This window comes from Gambusia affinis, linkage group LG13 (assembly GCF_019740435.1).
Source record: "Gambusia affinis linkage group LG13, SWU_Gaff_1.0, whole genome shotgun sequence".
NCBI classification, from domain to species: domain Eukaryota; kingdom Metazoa; phylum Chordata; class Actinopteri; order Cyprinodontiformes; family Poeciliidae; genus Gambusia; species Gambusia affinis.
Window position 1 is genome coordinate 14,801,030 of NC_057880.1, and position 27,897 is coordinate 14,828,926.

The 27,897-nt window shown below is 39.8% G+C and overlaps 1 protein-coding gene across 3 annotated transcripts in view; it reads right to left on the reverse strand.

The window, feature by feature from the left end:
• Positions 1 to 27,897, reverse strand: part of slit1a (slit homolog 1a (Drosophila)) — a 94,372-nt gene that overhangs the window by 58,661 nt on the left and 7,814 nt on the right. For all 3 annotated transcript variants that reach the window (XM_044136204.1, XM_044136205.1, XM_044136203.1), the window contains 3 exons: positions 21,100 to 21,171; positions 18,695 to 18,766; positions 17,432 to 17,503 (listed from right to left, as the gene is read on the reverse strand). In XM_044136204.1, coding sequence (XP_043992139.1) covers positions 17,432 to 17,503; positions 18,695 to 18,766; positions 21,100 to 21,171 — 216 coding nt within the window. The remainder of the gene's footprint in view (positions 1 to 17,431; positions 17,504 to 18,694; positions 18,767 to 21,099; positions 21,172 to 27,897) is intronic.

Here is a 27,897-nt window from a genome sequence, read left to right on the forward strand (position 1 = left end):
CCTCTGGATCCTTGTCTGTTATTCTTCCTTCCTCCATTTTGACCTTTGCTTTTGTTGCTTAGAAATAGGATTTGTGAAAATCTTCCCAAAGCAATAAAACTGTGGGAAACCTCTGTGTGACAGCTAATGTGGTTTTATTTATCAGTAAAAAGAGAAGTTAAAGTATTTCATTCTGATGCGATGCGGTCACCACTCTTGAAGAAACAATCGACTTTCCTGAGACAAGTAATGATATGTTGGGTAGTTCCACAATGCAAACATGGGATCTGTGAGTCAGCGCCATGCGCTGTTTGGCCACAAAACGAGGGGGCTGCTGTCGTGTCCGGGCTTGCGAAAGACACCGGGGCTAAATCTCCTGCTGCTTCCTCCCATTAGAATTCTCCCAAATCCCACCTTTATCGGTGTGTTTGCTCTGTGGAGCTCACTAATGCTCTCCAGCTTCTCTCACAAGGCAGGTGTTTATATGCATGTGTGAGAGTGTTTGCTTTGGCCTGCTCTGCCATGCTTTCCAAGCTGTCGCCATCGGTGTGGAGGGAGGGTAAGAAGGTCTGTAAGGCAGGGGAGACGGACACATTCAAACAGAGGAGTTCCTGGAAAGGAACGCATTCAGTTTAGTTCAGTTTTTCGACGCTTCAGACGCTGTCGGTGCAGCGTGCACGTGTGTGTGTGGAGTTGTAAACAAGCACTTCTCATGAAGTGAGGATGGTCTAGAGAGAGCTGCTCTCATTTCAAACATCATTTATTTATTACACCCCTGTGTGCGAGACTCACGCGCAGACACAAACACATGCGGTGACAGAAATTCTGCAGTTTATTCCACCACGCTCCAGCGATCAACCTCATTCCCTTTCCACCCCCTCTGTCCTTCCTTTCTTCCCTAAAAATCAATGGAGTGTTTTGTCACCCAAAGCTGTGTTTCGTGCAATATTCATCTAAAGTGGGGGAAGGGGAGGGAGCGCTCATCTCATACTCAATGAATTTTCATAAACTCCACAAGGCACTGATTGGTAAATGAAGGACATCATGCTTGACACACATTAATACACGCATGCTAACGCACACCAAAAACCCCATTATCAAAGCATCAGGCGAGGCTTTGTTTGGTACTGCTAGAATTTGACAGTGATTTATGGAGAAAGGGAGTCACACTGCACCCTGATACACACAGAAACTCTAAGCAAGGTTACTAGTCCAAACATAGGCACAAAGAAAGGTTATTGCAAGAGCAACAAAGCCTCGCTGACAGCAATGCATGCTCTGGACCGGGGTCAACACCACATCAACGGCTTGATTCAGTAGACCCACTGCATCAATGCTTCGGCTGCATTCAATAAGCACCTTTGACAATTTCAGCGACTATGAATGTGCTGCTTGATTATTAAATGGCTTATTAATGATTCGTCTGAAAACGGAAACTATCTAAAGTTCTTTTCTACTGCATTGCCCTTGTGGTTTTGTCAGAGTGCTGAACCCTAAAAGGTCAGACACACCCTGCCTCCCAGCACAGGTATGCCATCCAAAGTGCCAGTCATATTTTTCCCCTCCTTCTGCAGAAACATGTTAGATCCGCTTCGTATCTGCTATCGGTTACAGCACAGGTGAGGACATCACATTCCTTCTGACTCATTCTGAGAGTTCAGCACACAAGGCAGTGATTTAGCAAGCAATTTGTGACGACTTTAGCTCCATGGCCACGTTTGGAACACACACATGCAAAAGCTGCAGGAGGAAAAAAACAAATTCCCAGGGGAATAGTTTTTTTTTTTCTTTTTTCTACCAGTGCACAGTGACTGCAGAGCTTTTCTGCAGTGCTTTGCAGAATCTACATGGGGGGTGCAATTTGTTTGTATGCACATTTTGTGCAGCGAAGTATACTTCAAGGCAAAACGGGCGATTAAAGGAGTGGGACAGGAAGAGGAGATAACAGTCACCTATAAAACTGAAATAGCAAATTAAAACACTGATGACTCACAAACACATTGCACTAACAGTAAGTCATCCTTAATGAAGCCTAATTTAAGAGGTAAAATACCACTGGATGGTTTTGCCTTTTGTTGCTAAAGGATCAAAGCATGAGTGAGTAAATGCAGGAATGCACAGCCAACACCAAGGTCACATCCGCTACTATATGAGTGCTGTAAAACAGAAGAATAGAGGATAGAATGGACCATTCCTCTCCATTTTACTCATTTCACCACTCTTACTCTCTTGATGAGTGCTTCAACGTTTTTTTGTTTTGTTTTGTTTTTTGTGCAGTAACACCATTGACTTGTCCATGTGTGTCAGGGTGTGTTTAGTTGAGGTTTGGAAAACCACTCCAGGCCTCTCCAAGAGCCCCTTTCCCTCTGTGTTGTGCAGACCAAAGAGAAACATCATTGAGGTGAAAGAAAAATACAGAGAAAGGGCGAGAAATGAAAGACAGAGCAGGTAAGAGTGGATGTAACAGTAGAGATATGTGAGAGACAGTGCTCTATTCAGTATTGTTTAACTGTGGCGTGCTGGGTGTTTGTTTCCTTAATTTCCTCTACAGAGTTTTACAGCAGCTCTTGTGTTTCACATTAATTATGTTTTCTTAGAGCTCCTCCGTGCCCCTCCCCCTTGCTGTTGACTGACAGCCTCCGCTGCCTCCTGGCCCAGCTCGGGTTGGCTTGGAGCAGGGGAGTGGGTGATTGAATGGGCTAATAAATAGTGAAGGAGGGGTTGGTCACACCCCACACTATTGTACCGGTGCTGTCACGCCTGACCCTTAACCAAACACATATAAATGCATGCACACACACACATACATGCAAGCTTGTGCGCTGTCGCACACAGATCTACACACCCACCTTCACATCACCTCTATCAGCCCTGACCCTGTACCGAATACGCCCCCCCCCACCCCATCAAATGAGGCCCCCAGCCATCACCTAGCAACCAAGGGAACAATGAGCTCCGAGGAGACGGAATGGGTTGAGCAAAGAGCAGGCTATTCTCCAGGGTATGGAGAGAGTGATGGAGAGATGGAAGCCAAGTTGGAGAGAGGAGGCGATGGAGGGTGATGGGAATGGTGTTAGGACACATCTTTAACCATGTCACAAAGAAGGTGCCTGCCTGGGAAACAAGGCAGTGCTTCTCTAACCCCGCAGGATGTCTACGTTCAGCTCTGCTCCACTCAGCTCACTTCACTTTTAAAATCGTACAGAGAGAAGGAAAACAAAGTCTAACTTCCACGTTTTTTTTTTTTCTCCCCTCAGGCCAGGTTAAAGGGAAGAACAGTGAAAGAAAAGTAAACTTCTGGACATACTGACATCTGGATGGAGAAATTACTTTCAATAAAACCAAGCAGATGTTTTGCTGATTTGATTGTTGACACAAGCATCTAAGATGTTGAATTTTTCTCTCTTATCAGATCTCTGCTCGATTGCTCATGAATGACATTAGCACAAATCTGTGACCATCTATCAACTTTCTATACGTAGAAACACAGGTAGGAAGGTGAATGAGGGTGCGCTGTGAGAGGAGCACCCCTCAGCATAACTCCGCCTATTCAGTCTCCATAGAAACTGTTAGGACCTGTATTATAAATAGAGATTAAATTGCACTGAAAAAGTTACATGCATGACTACCTCTAACATTAATGTTTAACCACCTTATGCTTCAGCCCTAGTTTAGATCAGTAAGACCTGTCATGGTTCTATTTTATTGCTAAATTACGTCAGCTTAGTAGCGTTTATAAAAATTAATAAAGATGCTTTAATTAAAATATACTGAGTGATGAGAAGGGGAGGAAAAGGAGAGAGAATAGCCAGTCACTGACCTTTAAAAACTTTTGATAAGGCTTGAAAGTGCTCCTCTGTTTTATAAAGTGAAACTGAGTTATATGGAGCTGAAGCTGAAGACTCTAATAACTTAAACGACAAGAAATCCTTGAGCTTGGATTTCCGATTCAATTTTTTTTAATTTTATATAACAACAAAGTATTTGTTAGTTAAATGTTTTACAAAAGGCTTTTATTACTATTACTTAGGTTAAGTGTAATGAAGAAGACCAGGACAATAGGAGAAGAAAAGATCCAGAAAAAAAAAGCTACGATAAACAAAAAGCTCCAAACATCATTGACATCACTGAAAAAAGCTCCAAACATCATTGACATCACTGACAAGTACAACTGATATTTCAGAAAGCAAAAGCTTTTAGATTGTTATTGTTCTCAGACAAGACAAACATGAAGTTTTAGGTTGTTCTCTTTCATAATTGTGCTTGTTGGAGCCTGCTGCAACTCATGAGAAATAGCAGAAGGCTTTGAGATGATGCTAAATACATCCTGACAACTTACCTCTGAACAAAGACGACTGATAGTTAGGAAGACGACATCCTGGAAAACAATTGTGATATGGAAATAATATATTTCTCAATATATTGCTTCAGAAATACATTATTTCTCAAATAACTTGCACACATTTGTGATGTGCTTATGAATAAAGTAGAAGCACAGTTGTTATTGTACATTCCATTAAAGTGTCTTAATGGAAGGTTGGGATCACTTGAGTACTAAATTCAGTTACTTAATTAATTCATAGAATACTGAAAATATTTCAAATATTTGTTCTTAGAGATTTGTCAAATATTTAACACAGTGGGGATTTTTATGGTATTTTTGCAACAAAATGAGAAATTCTGCTATCATTTCCACACTGACAATTTTTACTTCATGACATCATATATATTTAATACAAACAACATGAATAACTTGAAAACACAGTAACAAAACAGCCATGTCATATTAATAACAGAAATGTGGCCCAAGCTACACAACATAATTTCTGTCTGTGGGTCTAATGAAGGTGTCAGAGGGAGAGTAACAATGATCTGTGGCGTGGCTTATAGAGTCATACACTCTCTCACCCCCACACGCGCACGCACACGCACACACACACACACAGAGATGGTTGGAAAGATTTAAGGGGCTGAGCAAGACAGATTTAAGGAGCGATAATGTTCCTTCTAGGTGAAGTCAAAGAGCTTCAGGCATTGTTCAAACATCCTTCTATCTTCTTCTCCAACTTATTCAGATGGGAAACGTATAAAGTATTGACACTGTCTGGGAATAAGCCACAACGTAGCTATGGAAAAAAATTCAGATGAGTTTGTGTGGCTCTTATGTATTTCTGCCCTGTGCTGTTGTCCCGTTTAAAGTATCTGACCCTTTGCAGTCTGCAAATATCAGTAAAGGTCTCCGGCATAATGTATTAGACAGAGGAATGCTATAAGTTACATTCTGAAAGGTATGGCCCTTTGTCTGGTTTTCACACTGTCTGGACTTCATGGGAACCATTTGCATCCCCAGGTTTATGCCTGAGCTCTAGTCTATGAGCCACAATCATGTGAAGGACAATATCTAACTCTGCTACCACAGACCAGAGAAGACCCTCCAGCTATCTCCATTTACATCACCATATGAAAGGGTCTGCAAGCTCAGTATGACAGCCTGGGGCTCATCAGGTCTCCATGCTCTGGGCCTTTTCTTTTATATACTATAGAAGCAGGGCAAACTCAGTTAGGAGGAGGAAGGAGATCTCATACAGCCAGATGTTAAAAATATAGTTGGAGGAAATGTCAAAAGGAAATTGATAAAGAAGGTAGAACAAGGTAGATGGGGGAGATGTGAGGGACAATCATAAAGACCACAGAGAGAATAGAATAAAAATTGGAAAATCTAACAGACAGAATAGGTTTGCTTCCATCTCCAAACTGTGTTTCATCCTCTGCTGGGCCCCAGTGTCACCCAGGTTTTCTCCAGCAGAGACCAGCTTTGAAGTAATAATGGGGTTTTTGGCTAATGCTCTCCTGCAGGTGCCCCTGACTCCCTTTGCCTTTCAGTCTGCCAGTACAACCACAGAGATGAGAAGATATTGAGATCATTTAAAAGTCTAAAATGGGGCCAGTCTCTATCCTCTGTCCATTTTACTTTTTGCCAACCCCACTTAATCTTTCCCCACACCATTACCTACATTGGCTGCACATTTCCTGGACTGAATCGCAAAAGTGGATTTAAGCCATCAGTCCAAAATAGAGGAAAATCTCCAAAAGGTGAGAAACCACAAAAGACTCTTTGTATTCCTCTCTGGTGTCACCTTCATTTCTCTTTCACTGCTTGGTTCCTTCATCCTTTTATCTTTCATGCTGTGCCTTCCTCCTTGTCAATCAATACTCAGAGCTTCACTAATCTTTGTTCCCTTTGAGGTGTTGAATTGGTGTGACAAGTAAACACACATACCTCTGGTATCATCTTGGACTGTAACCCAGGCTTTAGGAAGATGTGTTCGGGTGGGGCAGGTGTGTGCATGTACAATCCAGTCAAACAGCAGGCTGGAGAAATCAATTCTATCCCCCAGCGAGTCTGTCTTAAACTAAACAAAGCGAGGAAGGAAATATGCTCCCCTGCACAGAGCAACACATTGTTGCTCACTGAAAGCCAAATCTTCACAACAAATTCTCACAAACACTCTTGAGGTAATGAGACATAGATCACATACAATGACAGCAGAAGGAGAGTGTAGCATAAATTAAGTGATACTGGTGGTATTTGCATTGGAATGGAGTGTTTTGTTAGTTTGCTGATCCTGTACAACCCCATATGCCTCTCTGCTGCAATACCAGCAGTTCACCAAAGATCATCTTCTGGTTTGTGAAAGGAAAACAGCTGAGGGAATGGAGAACTGTACAGAGGAATGTGACAAAAGGATCTACTGAGATCCAGCACTTCAAGGAATTATTAGAAATAAATATTACAGCAGATATTGTAAGGAAGATGACAATATCATATAATATTAAAAATGCTATAATATCTCTGTCTGTTCCACAAAATGGTATTTGGTTTCTGTCAGAACCTGATTCATCAGATAAAGTGAATGTAACCTGTTTTTCTGAACCCTGGACGTGAAGGAATGTTCTTCATTCCTTACAAATCTATGTTTCTCGTGTAAGACAGGAAATTTCCCTTTTCACATCTATTTGCTGTTAATGTTAGCATCATTCTCTATCAGTGGTATAATAAAGGGCTATTTTACAGTTTTTAATGATTGTAGACTCTTATAGATCTGTTCTAGTCTTAAATAAAATATAAAATACAGTGACTAATCAAACCAGAAACATCTCAGTGTACACTAAAAATATTCTGTAAAACAATTTTAAAAATTGTGGGGTGTTTTTAAACACATTCAATGGTATATTTTTTGGCTTTAGGATCACATTAGTACCAGAGTAGCACACAAACTGCAACATAAGAACATTTAAGGCCAGGAGTGGAATTTTTTTATACTTACTACAAAAACAGTTTTCAGTTAACTGACAAAAATGCACTGTATTTTTTTAAACAGCCATCTTTGAATCAGATAAGCAGTACCAACACAAACCTGTACTGAGTTATTCAACAGTAACACAGTTTACTTGAAACACTGGTTGTGATTTGTAAAAGCATTACTATGGTGGTATCCAAAGTCAGTCTCCAAATTCATGTTTCTTGTATCTTTTAAATATTTCCTTGGTACAGCACATATGGATCAAACGAATGGTTCCTCTGCAGAATTTGGCAATGTGCTGAGATATAATTCAACCATCTGAATGAGCTGTGTTGAATCAGGGATACAATTAATACATGCAAGAGATTGACCCGTGAGGACTTCAGGACAGAAAAAAGTATTTTAACCTCACGCCTTGAAGTGTTTTGCAAAAGGCTCTTGTGTTGCAGTCAAACTACTTGATTGTAATTGAGGCATTTGCAAATTTCCTTGGATTGACATTTTAAATGTCTAAGTTACATTAACATTTCTTGAGACTCATTTTTAGTTTAATAAAACTACTGTACTTATTACCACAATGTAAACAATTAAAAAATCATAGTTTGGTATATTGCTTTTAATCTAGCTTTATATTTGTGTATAGCTAATATAAAGCTATACACTACCTATGAATTAATTGATTCAACAAGAAAAAAAAAAAGTTACGGTACATTTATTTTTGTTTCTTTTTCAATTGAATGATTTTTTTTTTTTTTTTTTTTGCTTCACTGCAGCAAATATTAAACAATCCCTGTTTCACAGCAGTCATTTTGACATGAAATGTAATATGATTAATAATTATATAGTTATAGTATCCATAACATATAGGTAACAAATAGACCAAATCTTATTGATGAAACCTGTTACATTTTTTTTTCCTCCTTGCTTGCACAGTTTTAACAGAATTGACCTCAAGGCATATTAAACTATATTTTTTATGTGGAAGCGGCTCTGTAGCCTGGGGAGTCTCAAGAACAAAAGGCCTAGAGGTGCGCTGAGTATAAAAACACTAAGAATGGATCTGCTCAGCCACAGTCAGCAAGGAAACGCACATATGCACAAACACACAGAACTGTAGCCACAGGGAAGAGGAAGGAGTTCACCCAGGTTTCTCCTTCCAGAGGATAAAGGGATGCATTCAAAGCCTGTAATTACATATACACACACACACAACTAAAAATCCAAAAATCTCTTTCCATCATTACACCACACTTTTCCCAAGCAATGGGATCAGATTTCATTCAGGAAATAAAGGACGCTTTTTGAACCATTTCAACTCCCAAATCTTTCTGTGCCCGCCTTCCGCCTTGCTAAGAAACGGTAAACAGTCTGAGCCCCACAGAGCCCTGGCTGTTACAGCAGCAAATCATTAGAAGGGGGAAAGGTATTTTTGCAGTGGTATCTGTTTGCACATGTGTATACATGAGTGTGTGCACGCCTACACACTAACAATTGTGTGAGTATGTAAGCATAATTTCCCATGTAGTTTGTTTTTTGTAAATCTCTATCGGACGCAGAGCCTGTGGCCGCAGGGTTGGGCTTGACCAGTCACTGTACATGTGGGGGGTTTGGACTGTGCATAGTCCTGTGTGTCTACCTACTGTTCAGGATGTTGTAGGATTTTCACCCCACCACCCCCTCTTTCTACTTCCCACCCATGAGATGAGGGGCTGTGCTTGAGTCTGCTTGGGTCACTTCCAGTTCTGAGCTCCAGAACCAAAAGTCCAGACTTTAACAGCTCATAACAAGAGATTACAGTATTCTTCCTGCTAAGCACCTTGCACACGTCCCTTCAACGTGATGAACCAGAGCGGACAGAGCTGACCAAAACTGCAGCTTTAAAATGGTTCAAGGTGAGAAAAAACATTCTGATACACCTATGTTACATCATGTGGGATTTGGAATCTAGTTGCCGTATTACCACCTAATACTTTTTAACTGCAGTCATCAAAAATGCCTGAAAAAAATATTCATACCTTTCAAACTTTTTCAGATTACAACCACAAACCCAATGTATTTCAATACGTTTTATGCGACAGACCAACACAAAGTGGTGAATGGGTGTAAAGTGGAAGGAAAATGATAAATTGGGCTATTTTTTTCTAATGATCCAAATCAAGAGTTTCTAACTCCAGTCCTTGAAAGCTATTACCTTAAAACGGTTTTATATTCCTGCTCCAATTCAGCTGAATGGAATGATTTTCTACAAATTCAGCGTGCCTTCACCTTTGGCAAAGTTATGGCAATTAGCCATTCATTTGATACAGGTGTGTTGCAGCCAGGATGCATCTAAAAACTGCAGGACAGTAGTCCTCGAGGTCTAGAATTGGAGACCCCTTATCCTAAATGGTGTGCATGAATTTGTGTTAATCCCACCACATCATCTGCTAACCTTTTGGGGTATGCTTCCATGAGCTTTATTCCTCAACAGATTGAAATTATTTCCTATTTTTCTTTGAAAAATACCGTGAGCTCAGCCAGACTGCATGGAGATTTTTGATGGAGGACACACTAAAAAATCATGGCTGCATATTTAGGGTCATTGTCCTGCTGGCAGCTGAACTTTTTGCTCCAGTCTCAAGTTCATGACTAAGAGTTGCCCTGTTGACAGATTCGCACCCTAGTTGTGGATCTCGGCAGTTTCTCCAAAGGAACGATCCTCTTGGCTGCTCCACTCAATATTGCCCAGTCTCAGTTTAAGTGGACAACCAGGTTGTGCTGCACTCTCTGCATTATTAAATGATGCATTGAAAAACACCTTTAGGGTCGCTACAGCTTGGACATTAAGTAAGGCACTGCATGTTTTTGACATGTATATGTTCATTCATACATACTGAAGCAGTCGCCACAGTGGCTGTTATTAGAAGAGCCAGACTGCAGCATTCCTCAAACTCCTGCTTTGAGATTTCAAGGAGTAAAGCGTACGTGTGGCTGTGCTTGCGTTTGCATGTGAAGACACAAGGGTAGCCTTTCCTCCTGTTTGTGTCAGTTCCAATCTGGAGCCGGCTGTCATGGAAGCAAACTCTCGGCAGCCACACAGAAAGGAGGAAGACGAGGAGCCGGAAGAGGAGGAGGAGGAGGTCTTCTCCGGCAGCTCTGAAAGTGAATTCCCTGTGTATGTATACTTATGACGGATCTAGACCACACTGTGATGTCTTATTCATGTTTTATCAATTCATAATGACCAGATGGATCCCCAGTGTGACGATGTTCACGCGCAAACGCCCAAATGCTCTGTCTATGATTGAGACGGTCATCGCAATAGCATTTGTATGTGTGCGCGTGTACGTGTGTGTGTGTGTGTGTGTGTTGCTTTTATGAATATTTAGAGCGTCCGCCTTGGAGTGTGTATGTAGAGCAGCATGTTCCAGACACTGGACATCCACACAGACCATTGACGTCCCAGCGCTTTAGTGTGAATATTTAACTGATCCTTCTGTTCCATTATTCATCAGGAAGGACACAAAATCATTAGGAAATATAAACACTGCTGTTTCCTCTCTGCTTTTACGACGCCTTTGGCTGCTCTCTTTTCCACCTCCAAATATCTCTCTTTATCTTGTCTAACATTGTTCTTCCTCCACTCTTTTGGCTTCTTTCTCTTTTTCTTTCTTTCCCACTCCCATTGTGCTGCGGTTGTGAATATTTCAGATGGCAGAGTGGTTTTTAAATTACCCCCTTTTGGCTTCCGCTCTCCTCACATGGTTTGGTCTGCGTCTCTCTCTCACACAGGATCCAACTTGTAAAGAAAACAGTGACAAGCCATAAAAGCCACTTTTACCAGCTGACAAGGACAGGGGGGCACGGGGCAAGGAGTTGCCAGGTATTTTTCTGGTTAGCTGCTATGCCAAACCCGTCCACTAACCTCAATATTTTAAGTTCTGCTAAAGAAGGTAAATATACTTTGACTCAAGTGGTTCACATGGAATTGAATGTGAAATTGGTTGCCTTTGCAACATTACAGAAGGACCACTGCATTTAAATATAATTAGATGAATTATATGGATAAAGAACCTACAGAAGACTTCACTTTTTGATTTATCACATTTAAATGTTTTTAAGGGAAACCAACTATACAAACAAACCAAGGCCCTATGTGAAAAAGTAATTGAACCCTAAACCTAAACTCTGGTAATCCTGTCCTCAGTGGTAGCATATGCCATCAGGTTATTGCAGTAACTGGCAATTAATCTTTTCAGTCACTGAGGAGGAGAGATGCTTTGTTTCAGACATACTGGAAGACGTTAGAAAGTAATTGTCTGATTAAGGTCAAGAATATTTGAGTCCAGACTTTGATTCGGTCACTTGAGAATCTTTAACATAACTCAGTAAGATTTAGCTTAAAGTCACAAACTGAAGGTGACAGATTCTGCCTCAAGACATCACAGAATATTTTCCCTGCATGGGCCCTTAACATCTTTTTGATCAGCATTACTTTGAACCTTAAAATGAACGGCATTTCTGCTTTCTTTTGGAGTAAATTTGGTAGGCCGACCTCTAATGGCAAGGTTCATCATTGTTCTAGGGATTATCAGTCTTGTTGCTCTTACTGGGGTGGACAGGAGTCATAAAGCCTTGGAACTGATTTTGTAAGCCTGTCTTAACTGGTAGCTGGCAAAGACTTTGTTTCTCATCAATTCTTGAATTTCTATAGCTCATGGCATGCTTTTAAACCTTCTTCATGTTGTAAAACCGATTTGATTGAAGTGATTTCTTCCTTCAGTAATCAGGCTTGGATGTAATTTGAGAAAACAGACAAAAACAATGTGGTTAATCACATTTAAATAACGATTGAACAGGGGAGGCACTTATACTTTTAAAGGCAGATTGATTTTAATTAACAGATCAAGCCATTGTTTCAAATCTGAATTTTGTATTTCCTCATCGTTGTCTGATAATAAAAATGTGATGGTTTGAAACATTGAAGTTTGACCGAAAAGCAACATCAGAAGGAATCTGTCAGAAGAAAATACTTTCGTCACAGCCCTGTACTTAGTGCCAGACAAATCACAGTCAAGAAATCAGAATGTCTGATACTGATGGCACAGACACCCTCTGATTGGGATGGGTTGTCATGGCAATGGCTGGCAAGTAGGGCCCCAAACAATCCTCTTGGGTGGGGGGAGAGGGGGCAAAAACACAAGAAAGACCTAGCATACCGAGGAAGGTCATTCATCAGCAGAGACAAAGAAGAGCAGGAAATGACATGGTTTAACAGCTCACCACCAACACACACCAAAATGAATAAACACACACATTTATCCAATGATAAATAAACACTCAACAGCAGTTATGAGTTTAAAGAAGAAAACACATTTGCACCATTTTTTTTTAATGCTGTTGAAACGAAAGAACACATTTTCCAGCTTTGTGACACATAAAGTCTTGGTCTACCGCAGCGAATTTTTAAACCAATCAGTCTAACAGTAAAAAAATGGGAAAAATCTGTTTACTCGCTGACAACAAAGTCAAAAACAAGTTGCAATAGGCTTCTGTGGCAGGGAGATAATTTATAGGCTTAATGATAGCTCACATTATTTATTCTAGACTCCCTTTTGCCGAGTGTTTCTTTCTTCTCACACTGGGCTACCGTTCCCTCAGCATCGAGTGATCAACAAACACCAAACACAGCATCTCTGCAACACACACACACACACAGAGGAAGAAGCTTCGCATCAACACTTCGAAGCAGCTTTAATCTATATTCAAAGCCATATAAATAGCGTTATCCCCGGTGCGTGCAAACCATCCGTACATTAGCGCGCCGAGATGTAATTAGAGCGTTATTCTGTGTGTGTTTGGATTTAATTATTGTTATTTACATTTTACTACTTTTTCTACTCTCTCTCTCTCTCATATATTTTGTGCATCTCGACCCCTGTTTCAGAGGGTGTGTTTATGGTTTGTGTACATCGGGAAACCTGTTGCCAGGCATTAACTTGAAGGTGAAAAATGAAAGGTCTAAAAGAAGGATGAGACACACCTCCACCTGCAATCCTCTGCCAGGATTTCCTCACCTCCCCTGTAGTGCAGGTACACCACACCCTTCCCGCTCCTCCTTCAATACCTTCAGGGAGAGATATGTAAGGGAAATCCTCTCCCATTTAACCACTTATGACGTTATGCTTAACATGAATGAAAGCAGCAACCCCTCATATAAACTGAAATTTGTTGCCCGTATTTGTTTTTGGAACCAAGAAACAACACAGCAATCACAAACCACAAAGTACGTCTTTCTCTCCTGCTCCCCCAAGCCTCCATCCTAAGCAGCAAACAGATGCTATTCCCTGGGGCCAGCTATCAGGCTAACTGCTGCCCAATCCTCCAAGACTGCACACCTATGTCTCTCTTTCCCTTCATGCCCTGGTCCTTCCTTCCGCTAGCTCTCCCACAGCGAAAAGACACTAATTACAACCATAGATGAGCAGATTACAGATCTGAAAAGCAGTGGAAGTGGGATGAGAAGCAGTCAGGGGTGGTAAGACGGGGGGCAACAGGTCGTTAACAGTGATGAATGCGACTCTATTTTCGTTGTTATTGTTCTCGCCGACTCTCGCCTCCACAACACCTTTCCTATGCCTTCTTGTCGGTTCCATCCATCACAAGCAGCGTTAACTAACTCTAACTATCTCCAATCATCTCTAATCAATTCCAATTATCTTTCCTCTGACCCTCATACATCAGTGTCGCTGTATCTCTCAGGCATGGGAAGAGGTAGCAAAGCGGGGGTGTAAATAGAGAGGACTCAAACACAAAGCAGAAAACTCTATTAAATGTAATGTGTGCAAGAGAGAACAGTGATTTATCCAGTGATTCACAAAGCTGTTGTTCAAATGCATTTATTCACAAAAAGTTGTTTTCTTTTCCAGAACCAGTGTTCTGGAAAACGGTTCATTAATTTTCCAGCTTGTCTTTGTAGCAAAAACTCATTGCTCCAAAAGCTTAATGACTGCAGAGGAAGTATTTAAAACTCCCCTCAAACAGCAACCCACCGCTAAATGAACTAACTGCCTTTTATTAACCCAGCAGCTTTTCCTTTAAAGTTTAGTGAGAGAAACCATCTCATAATCCGGTAACCATCTCATAATCCGGTAACCATCGCTCATCTTTCCCCTCTGCCCTTCTCTTTGTTTGTCTTCTCAGTGGGATGCCTATGACAAATAGCTGCTTTGTTAAAGCAACTTTTCCACAAAAGCTTTTTATTTCGTTATAAGCACACAGAAAAGACTAAGTGAGTAGAAGCAGACAGTCGAAGATTTAAAGTATAGATAAAAGGAGTCGAGACGCAATTAATCCCGCTTTATGGAAAATAAAACATCTGAGTTAGCTTTCTACCTGAGGGCATTGAGATTTCAAATAAACTCTACTTGACAGGATCATAAAGTCATAACTCTTTGAACAAATGCAAAAATTGCGATACAGACTATTGAGCATATTCACAAAGCTATTTGCAGGTGATAAACATGTGCACATATGAGTTTGCCAGTCTTTTCTAGTTTTCATTTTCTAAAATAATGTTACTGAGAACTGTGTTGACACAGTTTGCATCCAGTTCCTTTTCTTCTTACAACTAAAACAACCATCATCCAATTCTCAAAGACCAAAGTTTTGAAATATGCAGATATTGTAAAGAAATGAAAAAAAATAAATAAATGAAAGATACCATCTGCAAAAATATCGTGGGAATTTTGAAAAAGTGGGAGGAAAAGGAACGAAAATCTCTCCAAAAAAATATTCAAGAATGCCAAAGAGGCAAATCCTCATCATTTTGTGTAATTTGTGCCAAATATGTTCACAAATAAATTATCTGAATTGTATTAAATATATTTTGTTCACTAGAATTCAGAAAAAACAAAGTGATTGTAAAATGCTCCAACACATAAATCACATTCAGAGGTCAACCAATACCAATTGCTAATACATAGTAGTTAAATAGCTTAATGTAAATGTGTCTCCTTTCTCCCTCTCTTTGATCACTTCACTGTGTGTTGGTGTTTCTTAAATTGCTGAAGAGAAGACAATTGGAACTTAGTGCAAAAACCGATGCAAGTCCTTCCCATGTCCTGGACTTGATGGGTGTATTTATATGCTGTAATCTAACTACTCCAAACTAAACAGAAGCCCAAATCCAACAATAATCCCATTCTGCTTCTAATCCCACTCTACAAAAGAAAAAAATTATATTTTTAAAACACTGGAATTATTTTCCAAGATCTCACTTTCCAGTTATTCACAGATGTAATCAAAACTAAATTACTGTAAATTTCATGCCTCTTGATTTTACATTTGTCTAACTTGTTAAACATGTGGCACCAGAAAAGCTTCAATTTTCAATACAAACCATGTTTTCCAGACTAAGATAAACAAGTTAATGTAAATAAAGAAAAAAAATAATTTAGAAAATATTCAAACAATATCTTTCTCCAGAATGTAGCAGAAAAGCCAGTCCTTGGTTTATAATAACGAGCATAGAGCCGGGTGGATAGAGGGATCTGAGCTCCAACAGCACAATCCTGTGGCTGCTGGCAGAGTGCACTGCACCAGATGGACTAATCTCACTTCTTCAAGGCCATCCACTGGACTGAAAGGGCCTTGGCCCGTTCTGCTTCTCATTCCTGTTAAAGAGATAACTTGGTGCAAGCCTCAAGACAGCCGTTCAGTCTCTAAAGGAAGGAAACTGGCTTAAAGTTTAAGCAGCTGGTTTTGGCATAATGATGGGTGACAGGTAGAGTCAGTTGCAAGGAAGTGACAGATAGATTCAAGATGGTGTTAAACATCAACCCAAAGGACAAACAGATGGCAGGCTGAGGCACGGGTCATTGGTTAGTAGAGCAACTATGAAGGTATTGGGGAGGGAAATGATTTTTCCAAGTTCTGATGTTTTATTATTCCCAGATGCTCCAGGTAATCTGAACTGAAATTGGAGCTGGAATGATCAACCAGTGGCAGGGACACCGATTATCCAAAAGAAAGAATAAAACCCCCTATGCCTTGCAACATAAGGAAATTAAGGTTTAGCGTTACTGTGGGACTGTCTGCTGTAGGGTGAATAGGTGAAATGGTGTGTGGGTGTGTAATGGTGAACCAAAAACTTCTGCTTTTATTCAAATGACTGCGATGCAATGTCCCCGCCAAGGGAACTTTGAAGATTTGATGAAGTCATGCAAAAGTATTCATCTTCACTGAAGATTTTTACAACATCAGTGGATTTTATTGAGATTAAATGTGACCAACTAAAGCAAAACTGTAAAGAGAAAGGGAAAAACTGTTAAAAGTTTTCTTATATGCTTTGGAAAATAATTCAAGCTCAGTGAGATTAGTTGAAGAACTTGCAATCTAAGCTTTCTGCAGTTTTTAAATTGGATGTAGGTCTGGACTTTAAGGATTAATATTCTTTGATTTACTCTGGTTCTATATTTACAACCATTGTTCTGCCAGAAGATCAACATCCACCTCAGCCTAAAGTGTTTTTCAGCCTCAAACACTCTGGGCCAGATTTACACATTCACAACTTCTTGTTATATAGCCCAACCCAGTGTTAACTTATCATTAACTTCGTCATAATAGGTCGCACAAGATTTTATTTAGGCATATCAGATTAACTATGCCACATGTTTTATATCACACCACCTCAAAACCTTCTAAAATACATTGAAATTTATGGCTGTATTAAAACAAAATGTGAAAACGTTTAAAGGGTTTTCACAGGTTTGCAAGGTCTTGAAGCTCGTTTCATATCAGCCTTCTGCTACCAGCAGTTCACATACATGTGGACGGCTAAGACCAAAAAAAAAAAAAGCTGCAAGTGATTCAGCAGGAAGGTCCAACAATGAGCAAAGAAAAGCCCAGTTTGTCTTAATGAGACCTGACACTCTAATAACTCACCATGAGGCTAGAGTTGTTCCTTCCAGCAAGTGTAACTGAATCCTAATTGTTCTTTAACTGTGCTCAAACCAAATGAAACCATCGCCAACATTCAGCAGGTTTAAATCTCAGAAGAACAATTGGGGTTTTTATTACAAGGAAAAGACAAACAGAGATGGCAGGTGTTCTGATATATATGAAAGAGCAGGTCTGGTACTAATATGAATTAAAAATTATTGACTTACAGCCGAGACAGGCCAGGGTTCTTCTGAAACAGCAGCTCCGGAAGCTGCTGCAGTTGATTACGGTTCAGCCGCCTGTGGCAGGAAAAACATACGATCAGTCAGCGAAGTTTGCTGGCGTGTTCATGGGTGTGTAGGCTGTGAACAACTTCATTTAGGTGCCAGGGAATCAGTTTTGTCTCAGGTTATTGCATTTTAGTGTACTCTGACTGTCGCATAAATAGCCAACTGAAAATTCAGCAGAATTAAACAGACAAGAACTGTGCCACAAATTGTCCAGTGGTGCTCCTTGTGGAATTCAAGGCTTTGCTGCGTTTCAGAGAAGAACAGATTTACATATACTGGTTATTTAAACATGAACACAGTTTTATCTGGAGCAATCTGTCTAAACAAGAGAAAGGGATGAGGGAGTTTAAAACCTGATAAAGCACTGACATGCTATGGTAGCCAACAACAAAGTCCTAGTGAAACAACTAACATCCAAGACTGGCAGACTGTATGCAAATACAAGAATTAAGTCAATGAGAAACAGAGTGTTGCGAATCTTTTGGAAACCACAGCTCTCTGCTCTCTGAAAGGCCTTTTGGAAGCACACAGAAGTGAATTTATTGGCACTGAAAGACTGAAAATGTGAAAGGCAGGCTGCTGCTGTGCCTTCAGACAAATTCAGACAGATGTTGGGACTTGTGCCCCTCACTGTATACACGAAGTGTGTGGCCAGATGAAACATGGATTTTGTGAATAATTCACAGTAATAGTCTGCTGCTGCTGCTGCTGCTGCTGCTGCATTTACATAGAACTGTACCTGTTAAAGAGTCTATAAACTTATCTTATGTTCAGGTGTGGTTAGAAAAGCTGGCTTGCTAATGAGCTGGCTGAGGTGTGGTTGATAGTGTTTGTCTGTGTGTTTTTCCTGCAGCTTTACAAGCCGTCAAGTAGTCCTGGTGCTGTCCAGATGAGCCAGGACTGCGGTGCGGTAGGCCTTTCAAGCCCACATATCCCACTGAGGGCATTCCTGTCAGGGAAAGCTAATAAAAAAACATTCCCTGCCCACATTGTACCCTCTCAGCACCATCCAACCACAATGGATTGACAAGAGAGTGCCACAGCTTTGACACAATTGGTTTGGCTTTGTACGGTTAATGTCATTACCAAAACACACGTAGAAGGATGGAATTTTCATTTAAAGCACAAATTCAGTAAAGGGGGCGTGTGTATGTGTGTGTGTGTGTAGCCTATTTATATAGAACCCTAGGTGGTACTTACAGTCTCTCCAGCTCCTTCATGTCATCAAAAGCCCCTCGCTCGATCACTGTAATCTGATTCTCCATCAGCTGTCTGCAGGAAAAAAGGGGCACACATGCGACTTTATTGGTCACTAAGACTTTAACAAGGTAAAGGGGAGGCAGGGAAGTGAGCTGGGAGGCTGAGACTTTAGTTTGAGGCTTGTGAGAGAATCCATTTCAGTGCAGTTTATTCCACTTTTATTTTTTCTGTGTCTCACACACAGACACACAAACATTTAGGGCAGCGGTGTGGACTGAGGGCACAGTGTGGAATCTTGGCTGAAGAGATACAGATAGCAGCCAGGAAAGTTTCCAAGGTGGTGCAGAAAGTGTTAGTCTGGGCTTTAGTGTGGTCCAGCGGGGGGCGTAGCAGTTTGGCTGGACACTAGACAAGAAAAAAAGGGCCAGGGGGTCAGAACGAGTTAGGTGAGCTTCACAGTTTTTACAAGTAGACCAAATAAGGGAAAACATGACGGTGTGTGTCTATATCAGAGATTTAGACATTGCTCATACACCAAAAACAGATGAATAACACCAAGAATAATTCTCACAACCACGTTTTTAATATGGTTTTCAATAATGGAAATGTGGCTTTTTTCCCAGGGCGTCTCTGTATGAGAGGAAAGCACATGTATGTGGATTTTTAAGAATATGAAAGGTTTGGGGGGGAGGTTGGAAGTCCAAAAAGTTTGGATTGAGAGTGTAATCTGGTGTGGCCCTACTAGAAACCTGACTTGAAACTAATGGTCTGTGTGGGTGGGGGCATCACCCGCTGATCAATAATCAAAAGATCAGTGGAAACATGCAAAAAGCTGGTCAGCAATTATAGAAACAATTATTGAGAAGGGAATAAATAAATTTCAGCATTTTCAAAATAGCAAGTTGATGTAAAATAATGTATTTTATGAAAAAATAAATAAATTAACTTAAAAAAAGTAAATCAAAACTTCATAATGACGGACTTGCCCATGTTGCAATCAGGAACAGTTTCTGTCCTATGTATCCAGAGCTGATGCACATCGAGGAGGACTGGGTAGTGTTTGAAGTGTTACAATAACACACTGTCAGGAAGGAGAGAAAGTTGTCCAGCAGGACACTTAAGCGCAACAAGACCTTCCCTTCATTACATATACAACGGCTCTGTTCAAGGCAAGCTCTCCTGTGAGCCTACAGCACACTGTAACTCAGCAGTCCAGGCTTCCTCCCAATCGAATATAAATGCTAATCACTGTTCACACTCCATAAACATGGAGAGAAAAGTGCACTTCGCCTCATATCTCTTTCTCATGAATTTAAATGGAATTGGGGGGAAAAACCGGCGAGCACTTTTGTGATGAGAAAACTTTTTTAGAGGATAGCTTGAGGGCAGCTTTTCTGCTTCCATTGTTCTGGTTTCTCTCACAGAGACTTTGCTCATTTAGACCAACCAAACATTCAGTCTCAAATGAGAGGGTATGAATTAGCTCTGTTGATTGCAACTGACTGAAAAGATAAACCAATACTTTTGTTTTTTCTCTTCCCCCTTCATGGTCGCCGAGGGGTCAGCGGGATCCAAGGTCAATACACTATAAGGGCTATTCCTGCCATCCTAACATGCAGACAGCTTGTTCTGTATATGCTCATTGTGTATTGCATGCATTGTAATCGAGAAGTGTGAGAGAATCAGAGCTCGGGGGAACTTTGTACTCCAGCAAGGAGCTGCGTCCTCCTAAGTTGCCGGTGATGAGTTGGCGACACCGAGGCATTTAACCTCCACACTGGGAGAAAAAGAAGATACACAGAGGCGAAGAAGGCAACAGGGGGATGGGGCGAGCTGTGACAAGGAGTGAAACTAGTCAAGCTTTGAGGAGCAGTAGGAATTATGCTCAGCTCATGTTACATTTAAAACACATTCAGATTTACACAGCTTCCCTTTACACAGTATTTTTAACACCTTAGGTGTTACTACCAGGTTCGTGAACACCATGTACTCATACGGACACTTTTATAGCTACTTTATTACATGAAGTCATAAGTGCTTTGTAATTATGCCACAGAGAAAGTCAATGACTTCACCTCAATGTGTTAACTTTGCTGAAAGCCTATTTTGTGTTGATGTCAAGGCAAGTGAGTGTGCGTGTGTGCACAATAGGTGAAGCTAAAATAAGCAGGACAAAGTTAGAGAGAAGTCCATTACATTGCTCGTTGGAGTCACTCTGTAGCTTAATGTACTTCTGAGTGGGACTCTTGACAAAAGTATTGCCACTTCACTGGGTTTATGCTAATCTGAGCAGAAAGTCTGACAAACTGCAAGCTGCAGGGTTGCATGCAGCTCATGAATAGATAAACAGTGACACACAGTTAAACATCTCATCATTGCTTATGAACACAAAGGCAACTGCTTACAGAACTCTGAGGTACTTCAGGCCAGCAAAGTCACTCTTGGTGATGCGTGTGAGGTTGTTTCCGTTCAGCTCCCTGCAAAAAGAGACACGCAAACATGGATTAATAATTTATCTTTTCTCCCCTACTGGACTTGTTTAGCCCAGTGACCAAAAAATACATACAGTTGCATGGAGGAATCAGTTTTGATATATGATGCATACTCTTAGCACAAGACACATAGAAAGGGTGTTTAGCTTTCAGTAAAGCATACGCTATGACTGGTACAAAATGCACAGGTCATCTCATTCAATCTTATTTATCCATCTTATCCTAAGTTATTTCCCTAGTCTAAAGTCAAATTTCAGATCTTAGAGATTCAATCCCTAAACAGGGTCCATATATCTTAAGGAAAAGTTCATGTCAAGTTTCAATCTTTTGGGGGAAATTCCAAGTCAAGCTGCCAATATTTGAGAGGCAAATCCACGTGAAGTCCCAATTATTTCAGGGAGAAGTATAAATCACGTTTCAAGCTCTTAAAGAACAAGTCCAAGTCATTTCCTAGTCACCATAGAGACAAGGACAGTCATGTATCTAGTCTTTGAGAGGTAAATATAAGTCAAAACCTAAGTCTTGGAGGGACAGGTCAGAGTCAAGAAAATGACTCAAGAAATCACCTACCAAAGAAAATGTAATCAAACACCTAAAATGACTCAATTATTAACTGCTGTGAATTTATATTTTTAATCAAAATAAATATAAATAATATTTACCACACAAGAAATACAAACATGCTTCATTGGATTCAAGAAAAACAAGATTAGATTATAATAGATACACAGAAATATTACAGAGAACATATATTCACTGTGATCAAGATCACAACAAGAAATAATTTTACTACACCACAGTCATGCAGGAGGGACAACATTACACAAACACCCTTAGAAGAACTGACATTTACTAGCTTACTTTCACCCTTAAGTAAGCTAGATGAAAACTATTCATGAAACTTGAGTCCCAAATTTCAAGCTAAGAGTACAAATCTAATCATAAAAGTATTGTTTTTGTGGCTTAAGTTTGACCAGAGTCTAAATCACAGACTCAAGTCCCCATGTCTGACTATTGCTACAATATAAACTGAAAAAGTTTATGTTTTTATGAAATGTAATGTCAACTATAACATAAATTGTTGGGTGACTCTGAAAGGTAAAGTTAAAGGGAAGTTCAGGCTCAGCTCTTACTCCACTGGGAAACATTAAGCAGTGCTGTTAAAGGGAGGCCACGTTTAAACTGCCTGTCTTTTTATTCCACATTTACCACCACCACAAACACACAGACATGCGCATACACACATGAACGCAAACACACACCCCCGATACTCCCTACTTTCTATCCACCATGTCCTTTTACAATTGTCGGGGATTAGCAGGAGCCAGCAGAGGGGATTTGAGTAGGGCTGCAAGGCCAGAAAGCTAAGTGCTTTGGATATAATTGAGCAACCTCCCTGCTGTGTGCTAACATCACTGAAAAAAAATTTAAATAAAAAAAAAAAGTAAAAAAAATATTATATATATATATATATATATATATATATATATATATATATATATATATTTATATATATATATATATATATATATATATATATATATATACAGTAATAATAATTTCAAAGCATAGATTTTAAAATAATTTTTTATTTCCCTTGTAAGACAAATAATTCCACTGACAAAATAGTTGAGCAGCCAGAAACGTTGGTGCTTAAAGATGTTCAGTTTCATATTCAACTTGATTCTGTTTGCCATTGCACAAAATCCTTAGTAGCAGGTTGAATTTTAATGAAGAAAGACAACGCAGCATGCAAACCACAATGACACATGTCAAAAAAGTGCAAACTTTTTCACTTTGACAAAGTTTGTATTATGTCTCCACCCTTTTCTGAAACCCCCAAAACTCCACTCTCCAAAAGCAAAATCTGGCTTGGAAATCTATACTGAAGCACAGGTCTCTTTCCTTCAGTCGCTTTCTCGCCTAATGACCACTCGAGGGACTGTAGCGCTATGCAGCACGAAAGAAAACGGTCATTACTGACAGATGGTGTATGCATGTGAATACGAGCACGTGTGTGTGAGTGCTTTTATATATACATATATATATTTATGTATATACACAGGTGCAATGATAGGCAGAGCAACACAGCCACAGGAAAATAAATAACGGACTGGGCTTCATTAGTCTGGGCTTCAACACACACATGTGGTGCTCATTACAGGTGCTTAAGCAGATATACACACACAGATACACAATCTTCGGGATTTCCAGTGTCTTATCTTCAGGGTGGTCATTCCTGATGAGACCCGGAGGGCATTTAAACAGAGAAAGATAGAGGATGGGGAGAAGGAGAGACAGAGGAGGAGGTACTGTATATGTGGAAAATTCACTCCCATTTAAACAACTAAAACACTTTCTATGCTTAGTAATTAATCTTTCTATGCTACTCAACAGCTGGCTTATTAAAGTTGTCATGCGTGGGTGAATAAAACGACCTGTTCTGACAAAAGTTGGTTCTTTGACAATGTCCAGAGAGGAAGCAAAAGTTACACAATGTTCAGACCAATTTCTCGGTTTGATGGTAGAACCAGTCAGAGTAAGGTTGTGGAGCTACATAGTGTTTGTTGCAATGTGATTTTGCAACAAACATGACATTAAAGGGTAGCATAAGATTTTTGAACACATATTCTGGTAAAATACTGCAAGAAGTTATAACTTCTTGGCATCTTTACTCAATATAAATTTTGATTTTGGGGAGTTCCTGGATGCAGAAGCTACCAGCGAGTCTGAGAAGGGCCAAAACCACAGCAGACTCTGGGGTCTTAAAACAACTCGGAGCTCAAAAACATCACAGTATTTTTCAAGCACTACTTTATAAAATTTTTAACCGTCATATTATTTGTACTGAGCGGTTACATACTCAGAAGCTGATGGTCATTTAAACGGAGGAAAAGGGTGGTGCACCACACGTGAACTATTTCAAGAAATTGATATATTTAAACATACATGCTGTCAAAATGTGTCACTTATGGCTTTACTGCGCAATTTCGCATTTCCCAGGCATGTTTCTAGGAGCACCGCTGGGGTTTGTAGTAAAGCGCAGCCGCTTGCAGTGTAAATCCGGGATTAGGTTCAATGCAAAAGTAACTACTGCTAAAAAGTTAATCCAATAATGTTCATATAAACCGTTATGATCATTTGGCATCTGTTGGATATGGATTTACACTAGATGAAGATGCTGTAAGGATTATTTGCTGCGTAAGACATGAATTCCTTGTAATTTTTTGAAACCCAGTCCATCCTTTAAGTTATGGGTGCCCAAACCCAGTTCTTAATAGCAAGAATATGTAAGATATACATTTGTATATTTATCCTACAGTAGTTCTTATTCTAAATGCAAGATTAAGAACTCAAAGCATGGATACACTGAGTTTACTTCATCAGTGCTTACCTGTATATTTATTTTGCAGCTAAGCAGAAGCAAACTTTGCTAAACTCAGACAAAATATATTAAAGGAAAAATGTACCATTTATTAGCAACATAATTTGTCACTGCTGTTTTTTTCCAAATCAAAGGGAGCCAAGCAATACGTTTTGGCATCACAGTAAAGACATGTCAACTTATTTCATAGACATCTGGTTTTTGCTTTTTTTTTTTTTTTTTTTTTTACAGTAACTCTGGACAGATTTTTGCATGAAAGTACCATCACATTACTTTAAAGCCTTAAAAATATTAGCTATCATTCCAAATTCCTATAGCAAAGGATTTCCACCTTCAACTGGTTCACTCAAATCCATTCCATCCTCTGGAAACCTCTGACAGTAAGAATTCCCATTGCTGACACACTTCCTGGGAAGAAATTGGATTTATGACATCACTATCCTAATCCCTCTTCATCTTCCACGCCAGGCTGATTGATGCTGGTGAATATATCCTGGTGCAACTTCCCTCGGGTGGACACAGGGCAGCTTTGCTCCACTGCTATAGATCTCTATAATTCAAAGGAGGCTCTGAGCGCTGCTACAGTACTGAAAAACTCATTACGTTTATTTGTGCCAGCTGCTGGGAGTCCTGTGCAGAGCTTGGTTTTGGACCTGTTTCGAATTGAGCTGTGCTACACGAAATAAAAGCAGGTACAAGCAAACAGAGGTAGAGTAGACTAATGTGCGATGCTTTCACACACCAACTGGAAAATACACAAGTTCTGTTTTACGGGGTCTCTGAGTACACATCAGCTTCTTATGCAGCTGTTCTAACTATGCAAAGCTGTGGCTCAGTTAATGGTAATTAGCACACAGTCAATTAGCAGACTAATTAAGATCCACATCATTAGAGCCTTAAAAAAAAATAAAAAACTACTCCAGAAATATTTTTTTAGATTTTTGACATTCACATACAATGACGAAAAATATACATCTTAAAATTAAGTAAGACTAAACTTTCTATTTTTGGGCAACACTTTCTTCTATTTGCTAAATAGAAATAAATGCAAGTAATGCACTTGCAAATAATTTGCAAGTTTAATAAAACATTTTCATTGTGGAATCTTTATTATATTTTCAAATTCTTGAGCTTATAAACATTAAGAACACTATTCATTAGACATTTTGGCAATTCCCAGATAAGGTGCTTCAACTTCATAATTCATGCAATTTACTTGGATGTGTCTGAAAGGAGAACGATCTTCTTTGCCTTCCGAAAAACCAACACCACTGTTCCACATCTTGCTCACTAATAAAAGGTCACATTCTTTTTCTGTGATTTCACAAAGATGGATTTCTTAAGCTGTTTCTTTCTTTGCTTTCAGCTTCAAAATATGTTCTTGAAACATTCTTTGTCTTTAAGGTCAAAGTTATTTCAGGCTCTACTGTAAACAAGGCCAACAAGTGAAGATTTTGTTTTTCTGCCCCATCCTTCTCTAATATCACATCTAACTGTTACATTCAGGTACTCAGATTTTTCTAAGCTGTCATTCTGTTGTGAACACCACAAGACCATTTGTCCCAAACAGCTTTAGCCTAGCAGGAAACACAGAAACCCACTGATTGAGGAATGGTGGCATGGTGCTTTCCAAACTCCATGCTGTGGAAGCAATCTGATAACGAGAACCCCGAGGCTGTACAACCTAAAACACGGATGCCCATTAATCACAGCTACAGACTGATATCGCTGTTTGAGCAGCAGACCGGCGACCGTGCTCCCCAGATCAATGAACAGCCGGAATAGCTGCAAACAAGCAAAACATTTCTCCTCCTGCAGATTGGGCAACATATGGAGGTGACAGCCATGAAACACACAGGTGGGCAGAGAGCAGGGAAGCGATATAGTCACAGAGAAACGGAAAGAAGACAGAGCAACTCTAACAGGGTTGTTAGCTGTCTGAAAGTGACGGTGTGTAGCAGTGTGGTAGAGTGTTGCGAGTAACCAGGGAGAGCTGCAGGAAGCTGACAGACTGTCTGGGAAATGTCAGCAGAGGGATGAAGTCTCTCAAGAGCCGGTGGAGACTGTGGCCTACATACCAGCTGAGCAGACATGCTTTGGAACCAGTGGGCTTTATCTGATATCGTCATACAGAGCCTTGCAGAAGTATTCACACCCCCTTAAGCTTTTTCATATCATTGCTACATTGTGACCACACACTTGAGTCTTTTTTGTTTTTTTATAAGGATTTTATGTCATGCGTATAAAAGTTCATAACTGTGAAATGAAAGGAAAAAGACACTAAATAAAAATCTGAAAAGTATTTACTCTGACACCCCAAAATATAACCCTTGGAAATCTTCTGATTTGTGATAAGAGACAACATAATCTCAGAATAATACAAATGTTCTGTGAAGATCTTGATATTTAGAGAACATTAGTGAGCTATCAGGAAGGAAGACAGGTCAGGGAAAAACAAGTGGCGAAGTTTGCTGCATCGTTTGGTTACAAAACAATATCCACGCCTCAGGGACATCTCACAAGATGCTGTTACATCCTTCATCGGAAAATTAAAAAAAAATATGGAACAACTACATTTCCAAAAAGTCGTGACCGTCCATCTAAACTGACAGACTGGGTGAAGAAAGCAATAATTAGAGCGGCTGTTAAGGGGCCATGGTAAATCTGCTGGAGTTTAAAATACCAACACCTCGAATAGAAAAATCTGCTAATAAGACAACTATTAGTTGTGGACTCCCCAAATTTGGGGTTTATGGAAGGGTTTGTTAAGAAAAAGTCAAAAAGTGTCCCAATTTATAGCTTACAATAATAAGCCATATACAGTAGGGGACATGGCTGACGTGAAAGAAAATGTTCTGGTCAGATGCCACAAAAATTTAACTTTTTGACCCACTGCAAATCACCATGAACACAATATACCTATGATTGTGGTACTGGCAGTACCATTCTGTGGGGCTGCTTTCATTTAGCAGGGGCAGGGAAACTTGTCAGAGTTGATAAGAAGATAAACTGAACTTGAAAGATTTCAAATTGGGTCAGAAGTTTACATTTCTTCAGGACAATGACCTAAAGGGCACAGACAGAACTACAATGAAATAGTTTAACAAAAATCATTCATGTATTAGGATGTCCCAGACATCAATCCAACTGAGAATTCAGCTTAAACTAATTGCAAAGAAGAATAGGCTAAAATTTAAGTTTGGATTTTCAATTGTTTGCACCGGATTTTATTAAGCACCAGCAATAAAAGGAGCTAATAACAATAGCAGAACACTTATTGACATTTTTATTTCAAAAGTATTTTGTAGACCATTTATCCTTTTCTT